General features: G+C 39.8%; 1 protein-coding gene across 2 annotated transcripts in view; it reads right to left on the bottom strand.

The window, feature by feature from the left end:
• The window catches only part of Itga4 (integrin subunit alpha 4), a 68,998-nt gene that overhangs the window by 49,014 nt on the left and 6,198 nt on the right, over nucleotides 1–13,786 (bottom strand). The window contains exons 3-6 of one of the 2 annotated variants that reach the window (XM_057755418.1): nucleotides 3,719–3,825; nucleotides 3,496–3,625; nucleotides 1,606–1,673; nucleotides 238–367 (exon numbers count right to left, since the gene is read on the bottom strand). In XM_057755418.1, coding sequence (XP_057611401.1) covers nucleotides 238–367; nucleotides 1,606–1,673; nucleotides 3,496–3,625; nucleotides 3,719–3,825 — 435 coding nt within the window. Of the gene's footprint in view, nucleotides 1–237; nucleotides 368–1,605; nucleotides 1,674–3,495; nucleotides 3,626–3,718; nucleotides 3,826–13,786 lie in introns of those variants that run through there. The other variant, XM_057755419.1, reaches the window with a different exon arrangement.

Here is a 13,786-nt window from a genome sequence, read left to right on the forward strand (position 1 = left end):
AAAGAAGGGCTGGGACAGACATCTACAGTAAGCATTCAACAGTTCCTATATAAAATCATAGTGGTGATGACTGCAGTCACCTACACCGGCATAACATATGGAGTTAATGAAAACATAATTGCCTCTCTGCTTAATAGAGACAGTTTCTGACATTACTGCACGACGGGATACTTAGAATAGCACATATAATAATTTCTAAGGCACAAACAATTTGAGTTTCTCAAATTTTTACAGTACCTAAGTAACTTCCAAATTTTACTTGATTCTGAAGGTCTAAAAATGCCTTGTACGTGTTTGTAGTTATATTGTAGACAAAGACGGAACCAGTCCAGTAAGATGATCCTGGGGCCCCCATCACAATTAAATCCTGTAAAAGAAAACTCATCATCATTTGAAAATTAGATCTCACCATCCCAAACCTCTGGAAAATAAACAACATTCTAGGTAAATCGTTAGGAAATGAATTGTACACTGAAGCTCTGAAATGACAACTTTTATTAATTTAAAACCAGATGCTAAAAAGCCAGAATCACTATAGTAGAATTTAAGAGGAGAAATTCTGGCACTCTCTTGACACTTCTCAGTGGGTTTCAATTACCAAAGGTAGGGAGGGACATTAGACTATAAAGTAAGCTTTGGGAACAAAGGCGCTGTGGGTCAGCGAAGGACAATCATCTCTGTGTAATTCATTAGGGTTCATTACCAGGATAATCGTGTGCTACCAGAGAGGAAATGGGGGCTTAATTTATTTCAATTTGCAAAAGTCACTGAATAGTGTCCCTAACAATTTCAGCCCAGATAATAAAAAGGCTTGTGAAATTTAGGGCATATTTTATCACAACTAGGAAGGAGTGAGAGAGAGAGCAGGTCCTTGTCTCTATTGTATAACAAACCATAGCAATTAATTCCAATTAAAATATAGTTTATTTTCTAAGTGATTCTGAACTTTCAATATCGTTACTTCCATAAACTAAAGAAGAACTGTTATAAGCATTTGTAAAAGGTGTTGACGTGTCTGGGAACAGTCAACCCAAACGATGCCGTATTATCTCCATAGGGCTAAAAAAACATTTATAAAATTGTGATGGGTTTTTGAGAGAACCTGAAACATTTATTATTTAACCTGAGGGACAGATATAACTCTGACTTCACATATAATACTTTAGAATTTTGGGTAACAAGTGTTTGGGATTATATCTGATTTTCAAGGGTACAATCAAGCTGTTAAGCCTTACTACTACCACAATATTAATGAAACACAGACTCATATTTCCCTCACCCTCAATTAGTAATAAAAAAACAATATACTTGGGTAGATGCTTTTCAGTTCTTACATTCACAAAATAACTAGCTACTTTAGGTGTTCATTAAGTCCTTAATGGAAGTGATAATTTGAGTGTGGATTTTAGTTGATCTTGTGTACTATCAGTCATTTGCATGTTGCTTTTATAAAATTATAGATGGGACATTAAATGGAACAAATATGGTGATAACAGTCTACAGCTTAAGAGATATTACTCAACTGTTACTCAATTTTGAGTCTAGAGAACCCCTGGAATCACTGCTCGCTATGTGCAGTACCTGGAGCTAATATCGGGCTGTTACCTGGGTGTAAAAACTAGATATTCCAACTTGACACGATGCAAAATGTTCTCCAAATTTTCTCACATAATCTAAAATAAAGTATAAAATATTGATTTAGATGAATTGAGAACACACATACATACACATACACACACACACGTAGAGGGCAGCCAGGCTGGGTAATGATATCCATCTCCATAATTTATTTTTCTCAGAGGTCTTCACAGACATGACTCTTAGGATCTGTATTTTGCACTTCACTTTTGAAAATGATAATAATTATCATAATTTACACCATTCAGCTCTCCTGTATTAAGATACAAATTATCATCCTAAATCACAATCAAAGGCATTTTCCCCTCTGCTTCTTCATTGGAGGAAGCTTTTGCCACTGTCCTAAGAGGTAATACTTCTGGCTTTGGGTTCCCAGTCACTATATATATTGGGGGTGCCCAACAGTGTCTTCACATGGTAGAACAGCTACTCAAACAACTTACTACACCTCTTTCTTCATGGCAACCTTTGTCTGTGTATGAAAGCGATGGCAATCTACCCTTTCGGCAGACCCCCACAACAAGCTGTAACATTAAACAGAACCCTCAATGCTAGACCCATCCACCCCACAAAACTGTAACTCGATGTCCTCTGATCAACCTCCCGTACCCCCAATCACTTTGCCATTCTTTTTCTCAGCATTCGGTAGTTTCAGATTTCACACTTATTGTTGTTGTTGCTCCTGTGCCTGGCTTATGGTGTTCTCCATATTCATCTATGGTGTCCCAAATGGTAGGACTTACCAAGGCTGCGTGGCATTCTATTGTGTGTCTATGCACATACATATACCACCCTTGAGTCCTTTACTCTCAGACTCCTTAAGGGACTGCTGAGTTATGTGGGCCTTCTATTTTCATATCTTGGGACACGCCCATAGTCTTTCATAATATTGCACTAATTTGCACTCATGCCATCTTTGGGGACACTTCTCATCTTTTTGGTACACAGCTATTCTAACAAATAAGAATCTTTCTGGATTTTATCTATATTCCCATTTGAAAGGGGTCATGACCAGGTACTTTAGACACTAATCCTTTACCTCATCAAGGAATACATATGAGCTGGGAGAAAGGGAAGTAGGGAGACTTTGCTTATACTGAAATCTTGAATCCTTTTAAAGACTCCTTAGAAGCTACTAGAAAAAAAAAGCAGGAAATGGAATAATTTTCTTTCTAATAAGAATTTTCTACGTATTTTTATGATTTTAGGGATCCTGTGTTTCCTAGGCATTAGACATGCTTATAGTGATTCGAAACTAAGTTTAGTCTAAAAGGATCATTATCAACTAGCTTCCACAGTTACTCAAACAAACCTAAAGGGTTGCTCTTCAAAAGCACAGAGGGCTTCTATAGGGTACGGTGGCTGCACTGGTAAACAAAAGAAGGTGGCTTTATGTTAAATGATGGCCATACCAAAGGTCTTCCTCTGTGAGCTGGCAAAACTGAAAATGCAAAGAAATGCCAACTGAAAGTCTTCGTTCGCTTTGAAGAACGAGTCTACCCCCATTTTAGGCTTCAATCCATTCAATAGTAAAGACACACCTGATTCATAGCTGTTTATGATTAAACCTCTGTTTATCAAGGGGTGGGCTATGACCACTTGTAACTTTAACTACAGATGGTTCTGTACTGCTTGTTCCAGAAAATGGCAACCATGCCTTTGTTTCAAAAACCTATGCACGTGGGCCTCTCGAGCCTGCCTTAGGGGGGAGGCAGCCTGTGTACACAAGTTAAAAAAGCTTGATTTAATTGCTTGTTTTAATTAATTTGCCCATAATGATTTGGGTCAGTGGTCTCTCTCCTCCCATTTTTGGGGTTAACGGATGCTCTCCACCTAGCGACATCAAGCTGTGCTTACCTCGGTAACAAGGGGCCATCCTTTTGCTCAGTTCTGTTCGCAAATCCGAAGGCATTGCGTAGCAAACACCACTGGGTAGCTTATTATCATTCTTCATGTAATATATATTTTTCCACCTATGCCCACAAGTCTGAATAAAACAAAAGCAGAACAAACATGTGAAGGTCACACCTAGAAAGTCTGATTCCAGGATCTTGATGAGTGGGCCCACTTAAATACCTACCACAATAGATCCATTCTCACCCGGCTGTCTGGAAAGTGTCACCCCCAGCCACTGATTATCTCTCTCTTCCAAGCACGTCTTTCCACAGGGCTCTCCAGTGGGGCTACCTGCAGCATTTAGAGATATGTTTACCTTCAGCTTCATTGAAAACAATGTTTCTCTAAAAAGAATATAGTAGTTAAAGCTAGGCACTTCTGTCTAGGGTTTCTCTTCGGCTCATTCTGTCTCGTCTTCTACTCAGGGTACAATTTAGGGCGAAAGTAAGTTCCTCTCTGCCAACAGAGTTGTTCTCCACACGTGATGAATGTTCGTTGTTGAATGACCTCTGAGCAACGAAGACATTAAAGATGTGGCCTTCATGATACAGGAGGTAGCTGATTAACCTGAACAAGACGAGGAAGGTCCGTTTGAGCCAGAATCAGAGGCTGATGCTTGGGAAAGAATCTGTGCTTTTTGCCTTGCTCATTTATCAATATAAGCATCATCACCAGAGCACTTTCAAAAATGTCCTCAGTAATTAAAGGACCGTTTAACGGAGCTGGACAATGGTGACTGAGCATGCAGAATGTACAACATACAACACGTGGTAGCATTTGGAACAAAACACTCTGTGCTCTAGAACTAGTGGAATGACTGCTGTTTTCAATAGCAATAAAAAGATCTTTGAAAACAAAATGGTGTCAGTAGTCAATAAAAAACATCAGTAGGCACACTTTGGCAAATGCATAAATTGCAAAAAATAATAAAAAAATAAAAAAAAAACAACAAAGAGGAAATACTCAGATGGGACATAGTCCTGCTAAAATATACAACAATCATTTTTACGGTGATGCATTTTTTATTTGCTAGAACAAGTTCTTTGCTGTTGAGCTGAAGTTCTAGCAAAACTCTGTGTTAAAGTGATTTCTGATCATTAAATGGAGAAAGAATGAGTGACATAGATTCTTTTTGCTATTTTTACATTTTATCCTTTTCAGTCAACACTTGAATATTCTGTGCTCAGTTCCAACCACAGATAAATGCATTAGCAGCAACTAGATGAGGAAAGTATACAAGAATCTGGACTTCTTTACTTTGAACACTGGTCACCAAGTCTTTATACTGTTATGTCAAAAATTCCTGCCCTGGTCTTTGTATTGTTAGGTACCTGATTACTCTTCTAACCTTAACCCTCTGTACAGCTTTCTGGGAAACTCCACAGTTCCTGCATCAATAAGGATGCTCTATTTCAAATAAAATCATTTGTATTGGCTTTTCCGAGTCATAAAGATGTTGTGTAAGAAGTATAGGAAGATATTGGGGACTATCATAGAAATACCTGATCCTTCAACACAACTAAGCTGAAGGAAGTTTCCCAAACTTTCTTCTGGAGTCTTATTCTGTGGGTCCAGTCAAGTCTGTCTATTGCAAGGGTTGCTCCGGGTCATGCCAGGAGCATGGTTAGAACAGAACATGGATAATGCTTTGCTGGTTTGGCTTCCTGGAAAACGATGATGTCCTCCAGTACAAATAGAATAGTCCAGGAGAGATAGACTGGTAGACGAAGGCAGATAGGTCCAGAGAAAGAGCATTACTAAGCAACAGGAGAGCGCTTGCTCTAGCCCAAACCCTGATAAAGAACGGACCAGATGGACATAGAGTTTTCTGTGTGAAAATTATAAAAGAAAGCTTGGTGTAGGAAGGAGAGAGGAGGAGGAAAGAAAAGAAAGCCAAGGAATGAAAGGGTCTCTACTGTGTATCAATCAACTGGGTAAAACCACTTTAGCACAGAGAGTTGCCTGAGCGACATTGACCAGACCAATCAGGAGAAATAAGGGGCCAAATGAAACTTTAATTTTTATTGCGATACAGTTTTCAGTTTGACTTGTCTCTAATATTACCAACATTTAAAAAATTAATATCAAAAACAGATCATCAAAGGTAGATCCAGCCTGCCTGCAGTTGAAGCTCTGTTATCATAAGAATCAACGACATATCACCTCCGCAAATATCAAACTATTTCTAAAATTACAGTGAACACCCAGCTAATTCACCTCCAGTTCAGTTGTTATTAAAGACAGGAGCACACGGGCCTGCAAATGACACTTCACTGTTGGCATGTAGGTGAAAAATGGGTGCTTTCCTCAAGGTTATATTTGATATTTGCGAACAAATGTTCTCTCCTAGAGATAGTCACCCAAGTTTAAAGACAACAAACACAGTGCTTTTGAACCACAAAAATGATATGATGTAAATTGCTAGCTGAAAATGGCCCAGAAGTTCATACGTGCAAAAATAGCATACTGCATGCAGTTATGTGTTTCTCGGCAAAGTTCTGTTTCCTATGTTTTTAAATGAACATTAGAGACACCTTTGCCAAGTGAAGCTGTCATCTGTTTCGTCCAAGCTGCTTCCTGTTCAGGAGTGTTAGCCCTGCAGATGACAGTGACTGCTGCCGCCGCCTGACTTCCTGCACACTGTGCCCCCTTCTTATCATCCCACCCCCGTCTCTGTTTCTGGGGTTTCCTGAGCTCTCCATAAACACTTCTATATGACCTGTCTTATTTAGAATGTCTTCTGAGAACTCATAAGGCCCTAGGGTCTTTACTTCCAGTGTGGCTAACGTCCCTGTCCTCCCCTACTTGTAATTCTGTGTTAAAAGCAATGATTCGTAGAAGTGGAACAGAGAGCCCTTCAGAAGCCACAACTAGAGATGTTTACATGACATCCAATGCGGTCAGACTTTCCTAGTATTGTAGTTGTGAGATTAAGTTGCTCTTGAACAGAATGAACATGCAGTGAGTGGGCATGTGGGGAGTGTGGGGGATGGGGTGAAGGACCACTAGACAGAGCTTTTCCCATGTGTTAGGATGTGGTTCCAAATAACAGATACCAGTCTATAGATAAGATCTCTTATTTATGATAATTAAAAATATAATATATAAATATATAAACAACATAAATATTTTATCTACTCTACAGAAAAGACTTAGCAAGCAAAGACTCTTACTGGCATAGGCTATGATTGGGAAGAAATTCAGTTGCTTTGCTAACCAGTAGGAGGGAGGGCCTCGTTTTGCCTGAGATTAACTACAGACATTTGTTTGTGTGCTCTGCTCGGCCTCCAAGGGTTAGCACTGACGTTATTCATCTTGGCCAAGCACAGATCATGTTGGCCATCATTCCATCCCAACACAAAACCCAGACAACATGCTGAAAACAGAAGTCTATAAATGGAAAAAAATCCATCTTCTATTTGTGTTGATTGTCTTGAGTTTGAAATATGTGTCAAAATTATGACTATCAGACTGTAAAGGAATGAAAATAATACAAATGTAGGGAATTATTTTTGCATGCATACACTTGTGTATACATATACACCTACACACCCACCCACATACATGTCATGCTGTTTCTTCTTTTCACTTCTTGACACGGCTTCCTAGAGAGGGAACCCTCAACTTCAGGGACAACACAGAGTGACTTTGAGCACTACCTGTTAGAAACAGCTCCAGGAATAGTCCTCAACTCACTACCCAGCTCTGAATTTCCTTGTTTCTGGAAGAGTTTCCCTATACTCTTTGAAGGTGCCAGAAGAACCTCAGCAGAAAAGACAAGACCTCCACATCCTATGGTTTTCTCAGGTCTCTAAGACAGAGGTTTTCAACCTTGGGTTGAGACCCTTTGGGGTCAAAGGACGCTTTCATAGGGATCACATATCAGGTATTCTGCATATCAGATATTTACACTGTAATTTATAACAGTAGCAAAATTACATTTATGAAATAGCAATGGAATAATTTTAAGGCTGGGGTTCACCACAACATGAGGAGCTGTATATCAAAGGGTTGTAGCATCCACAAGGCTGAGAACCACAGCTCTCTGAGATTTTTTTCCCTCAACCCTATGCTTCCATGTGAAGGAATTGAACAGAAATCCCCGTCCTAGTAGATTGCGGCTACATAATGGAGCAGACAATTAAACACTAAATGTTTTCTTTATGAAGAAATTTGGTATTCATTTGGACACAGGTGATGCTTGTACAGACTCACACAAAACCCAATTTTATAAATGCTCCTGACGAGACCACAAATGAATTCATGTTTTATTTTACCCAATGTCAAGCTGCAATGATTCATAATCCAGTATTCATGTCAGCGTATACATTATTAAGTTGAACTTTAAGCAAGCCAAATCAGTTCCTTGATTGAAAAAGTACTTAGTATGGTTGAATACAAAAGAGGTGAGTGGAAATTAGCATGTGATGTTTCTCTACTCTTTTGCACTAGAATGGCTAATTCTTAGCACAGCTGAATGCATTTTCCCAGTATGAATTAAGGGGAAAATCCATAGTAAAGCCGTCTTCTTTCAGAATTAAGTTCATTCTTATTTTTTTCAAATTAGGGAAGAAAATATGATATACAAATATATACATAAATGAAAATTAGTTATTTTAATGAACAAAAATAAGATTGTTAGTATAAAGCTAAGCGAATTCTGTCCTCCCACCCCTTCCTTCCACTTTTCTTGCTCTTCACCTCCTTGGTATAACTACCAACACTCCAAAAATCGAGTAGAGGCCATGGAGGACAAGAGATGTGACCTTTTCCACTACCTCAAACAGTAGCGACTGGCTATGTCTTGACCATAGCATTCTCATAGAGCAGGACCCTGCCGCTCACATACCAAGCAGGCACTTGGTACATATTTGTGGATGGAGGACTTTGAAATCTTTTACCCCACCGCAATAACCCCTTAGGTACAGCAAAGGACTACAATGTTTTCACTAAACTCAATTCCCTACTCTCCTCCACAACACTAATTCCTTAAGTTTTAAGACACAGTAACCGAGGGGGCGGAGGAAATTGCACTTGAAATTGATGTTCTTTCCAAGTGTGACTGGGAGAAGAGGAACTTAAGATAATAAATCACTTGGGACCTGTGGGTTTCTGCAGGGACTCTGGGAAGAAAGGAGCCGTGTGATGTGCCTGGACAAAAACTGAGCCTGGAACATATGTGAGCATCAGATATTACCAATGTGATCTTAAGGGATTTTGTTATACACTAAACTGTATACAGGTCACAGCATAATCCTCTTACATAAAATAGACATAGCCCATTACTTTATGGGAAGCCTCATTATGAACACAACTTTATTCTTACAGTAAGGCCAAAAGATGCGTTATTAATCTCTTAATTCATAAGAAAATGTAGTCCTGTGAATGTGTGAAATCCTGTGTGCACAGGTGTGTACACAGGTGTGTGTGCATGGGTGAATACACATGTGTAGTCGGAGGTTAGCCCAGGAATCTCCACTGCTCTTTACTGTATTTTTTGAGGTAGCGTCTCTCAGAAAACCTGGACCTTATCAATTTAGTTAGACTGACAGTGAGATCCAGGGTCTCCTGTCTCCACCTCCCCAGCACTAAGATTAGAGGCTTGCTATAGTGCCTGGCTTTTACATAGGTGCTGGGTATTGCACTCAGGTCTTCATGCATGCTCAGAAAACACCTTGCCATCTGAAACATCTCCCTAGCCGCCAACACTGAGTCTTAAAGGAACCAAGAACTTGACTAAATTTATGAAGCTAGTAAATCAAAACCTTAGAATTTAAATTAAAAAACAATCTTTAAGTTGCTTCCCATGACTCTAAAACATTGGCAATAGAACTCTACAAATATTCAAGATGTGTGAATTAGCTGAATTCCACTTCACATCCTAAATCTGTTTTTCCATCTGAGAATGTGCAAAATATAACAATTCTGCCCAGAATGTAAATAAACGTTTTTGTTTGAGATAGGGCCTCATTCTAGCTCAAGCTGGCCTGAAACTCATCACAGAACTCATCAAGTCAACTCTGCATTGTTCATGAAGAGTTTCAGTTTCTGGAGCCCTGTCCTGCTGCCCCTGCCCTTTCCCCTCCATGTTAGTCACCTTCGGTATTGGGACATTTCTACTGAAGAACTAAGGTCCCAGTGGAAAGGTCAGTTTCCAGGGCCTTTTGCCCTGGACATTTGAGGGCTTGACTCAAGTGCTTTGCAGTGGGGGAAGGCTGGGACATTTTGTGTCATGGTTTGTCTGGTTTTTCTACCCTCGTCACTGCTCCGTGACTTCCCCAGCAGACATTCGGTGGGGGTGCTCAGTCCTGCTCCCTGAATAGTGAGGAACTGCGTAAGTTTCTCTTGAAAGTGCAGCTGCTCTTTCAGAACTTATGACATAGTTTCATCTTTCAGAAAAACAACAAAAGCCCTCACTCTGAGTTACTTTTGTCTTTCGAATTTGAAGTTCTAGTCAATTGCACAATAAATGTCATACATTTAAGACTGGCCCATCTTTTTTGTGTCAATCATAGAAAGTGAACAAGTCTTGTTTTGTCCTATGTTCTATGGACACATTAACTTCAGGTATCTTTTTTTCAAGGAAGTAAAAATTACTAATGAAAAGATCCTCTGAACTAGAGTGACAGATTAAATTAACAGCTTATAAAGCCTACCAAAACATACAGGTGAAGGTTACAGAAACTGCCGCCAGCTCATCCATGACTGCCTAGCACCTAGTAGGTGTTCAATAATAGCAAATGCTCCTACTCCCCCAGGAAATTGCCTTCGGTTGATTTTAATTTAGACACCAGGGGGCGCTCACAGTGCTGTGAGATTGGAGGCGCAGCCTCCAGCTCTAACCCAAATGGCCTTTTCGATTAGTTTATCTTATCAAAACATAGTTACTACTAAGTCCATTATATTATACAATCTACACTTAAAACATGCGATTTTCACACACATCAAATTAAACATGGTGGCGATTCTTCTAAAAGATAACAGGGACATTTAGAAACTCAAAGGCCATCTGAATGATTCGGTGTTAATGAAAGCCACAACGCCAGCATTTTAGAGGTGGCATAGAACATGAAAGCTGTCAGATGTCCAAGACCCTTCCTCCTGAGAATGAAAGACGAGCAGAAATGAAATTATCGAATTAAATGTCAAAACAAAAGACCATTCTCAAAATAATTTTCTTGAGTTTAAAAGAGATTTTTAAAGGTGGTCTTAAGATGGCTAATAGAATCTGACAAAGGTTAGTGGGCAGGTTCTAAATGCCCTTCTATTCTATTCTATTCTATTCTAAACAAAGTTGCCCACCACAGAGATGGTCCCTGTAGACCAATATCACCATGTTGTGGAGTTGAAACTCTGTAAATGTGACTTAGTCCTTCATTCTGAAGCCTCAGCACTATAGAAAAGAAGATCATTTGTGCAGACTTGATTCTAGGTCCAGGGTCTCTGCTGGTCTCTTAGTCACAAGTTTCTTCAGAGTCCTCCAGGAAACCCAACTTTGTAATAGTTACAAGGGGAACTGCACTCCAATGGGTCTGCTTGGTGAGAATAGTTTAAACAGGAGAGTCACTCTACTGAGCACTATATTCTTTCTGTGCACTGAATGTGTTTTAATAGCTATAAACAAACACATTAATAGTTTTTTCAAAGCATTCTTGAAGTATTGTGAATTTTAGCATCAAATGCAAAGAAAGAAGTCTTAACAGGGAGAGATGGCTTGTGTGTGTGTGTGTGTGTGTGTGTGTGTGTGTGTGTGTGTAAGGGGGGTAATCAAGGTGCATGGGGGCAGAGAGAAAGGTCAACACCAACAGCCAGCTTCTTGGTGTTAGCCTTTCAAATGCTGTCATTATTAACAAGTTGATTCTGTACTAAATCTATTTCCAAAATAATTTACTACTAAAATTTAGTAACATTTGCTTCTGACATTAGAAAATACTAAAGGGAAAAGAAATCCTACTTTTGTAGTCCTCTGGTAACTTCTTGTCTTTAAAGATTCATTTGGAAAACTGAAATGAATGCCATTTTAAATAACTTAAATCTTTAATATATCTACTTGTGTGTGTGTGTGTCAGGAGGGTGCCTATGTGTAGTTCAGAAACCATATGTCAGCGGTTGTTCCCAGTATTCTAGCCTTCCATTTTGCTGAGACAGGTTCTTTCTTAACGGCTGTCCCTGTGTACTGCAGGCCAGCTGGCCCAGGGGCCTCGAGTTGATTCTCCTGTCCAAACCTCTAGTTAGTCAACACAGCAAGCACTTGTACCCATTCAAGCAAGACAAATCAAAATTCTAAACAAACTAAATCCAAGAAAACTTGCTTGCCCTTAAACTTAGAGTGGTCCATGTTGAAATGCTATGCACTTTAAAAATTTTTTTTTTGGTCAGGTAGAACAGGTGAGGGAGGCTATAGATAGTAGGATAATGAGTTTCATTGAGGAGCTGTCATATTTTCCTTGACATTAAAGACTCACACCAGGATGAGGCGTGCCATATATCAAAAGGCATTTCTCTGTAGGAAGTTGAAAAGACTAGAATAAAACATTACAGAAACGCTAGTTGGCACACAAAAATTATCACATATAAAGCCCGCTAGACAATGTTCCCAGGAAAACAGCCTGAGCCCAGAATGAGGCCATGCTAGAAAGACTCCACAGTGGTTACAAACTGCCACACTCTCTACGGGCCAGGTGTAATTGAGCCCTTAACCACCGAGATGTCGCTTCTGCCCAAGGCGAAATTTGAAAAGAACATCTCTAATTCACTTCAGAGACATAGACACCCTTCCAAATAAAAAGAATCTGAAAAATAAATGTTCTTATTGTTTCTGAACACATTCATCATGAATTACAGTGTTTCAAAACTGAAAAGAAATTCTCACAATTTAAAAACAGGTATAAACTAAGGATTTTTAAAAAAAGGAATTATGGAGCCGGATCCAGTTGCTACAAACCCATTTCCATGTTCTGTTTCCCCACAGTGAATTATTCTTGAAACTTTCTGCTCATTAAGACAGTCACTTTCAAACTACCGACCTCTCCAGATTGGTAATGACGTTTCCTGGAGAGAAGTCACCAAGTCTTCAGAATGTAGGCTGATTCAGTCCCTCTGGGGGAACCCTGAAATTGGCCACAAAGTCTGTAAAGTACTACTAACTCTGAAAAATGTATCTACTCATTTTAGTTATATTGAGTTCTTCCCATGTGGTCATCAAAACCAGTGCAAACCGGCTTACTTCTCAGCCCTACCCATTCTAAAAAGCCTATCAAATGGACCCCATCCTTGCTCCTGCCAATGTTTGTCACTAATGATTCGCTCACCATCTAGACTGATTTAATTGTGGCTTCAATCACATCTTATTATCGCTCTCACTCTTCACGTCTCAAGTCTTCACAGCCGCCACCACGTAAAACTAGTCTTCCCACGGTTATTGACTCTGTTCTCTCTCATCCATCAAAACTACCTAAGTTCTTATCTTTTGTGATGTCTAGAACCTTTTAACACTCCCAACCACAGACCCTTTCTCAAAACCCTCTCATCCTCTGACTTCTACAATTCCAGGGGCACCTGACTCTCTCGCTGCCTCTTAGCTCTGTCTTTATTGAGGCTCCTCCCTTCTTCTCCAGAGGTTCTCAACCATAGGTGAACATTGAAATCATCCTTGAACCTCTGGAAACTCCCGCGTCCCTTTTTGAACAGGCTCCTGGAGACAATTTGAGACTGGACCACTAGAACAGGTATTCCTAAAGTTCCCTGGGTGGTTTAAGTTGAAGTGGAATTGAGTACAAGTAGGCCCTTCTCTAGTTGTAGGAGTACCAGTGTCTACCCTTGATCTCCTGATCTGCACCCTACAGTTTGCAGCTTAAGCTCATTGACATCCCCTTCCGCGTCAATCACCCTTTCTCTGACTTGCCGGTACAGTCTTCTGGTCCTCAGGCATAAAAATCTAACTCATAGGTATCTGTTTTGTGTTGTATAAACCTCACACCAATGGAATGCATTGCCTTCCCAGAAACCCTGCTGTTCTACCTCTTTGGGGTACCTATCACCATTATCTGCCCAGTACCCCCCAAATCAGAACCTTTAGTGACATCTTTGATAATGTCTTTTCCCTAGTGTTACTCGTTCAAAAACTACCAAGTGTTTCTGAATCCATCCTCTGAACATCTCTAGAACTCTGGTTTTTCCCCAGCACACCTGCTGCTGTCCTAGATAAGGACTCAGTAACCTCTAGCACAGGAGGTTTGCCCTGTAATTGTAA

The sequence above is a fragment of the Chionomys nivalis genome, chromosome 22 (assembly GCF_950005125.1).
Source record: "Chionomys nivalis chromosome 22, mChiNiv1.1, whole genome shotgun sequence".
Classification (NCBI taxonomy): domain Eukaryota; kingdom Metazoa; phylum Chordata; class Mammalia; order Rodentia; family Cricetidae; genus Chionomys; species Chionomys nivalis.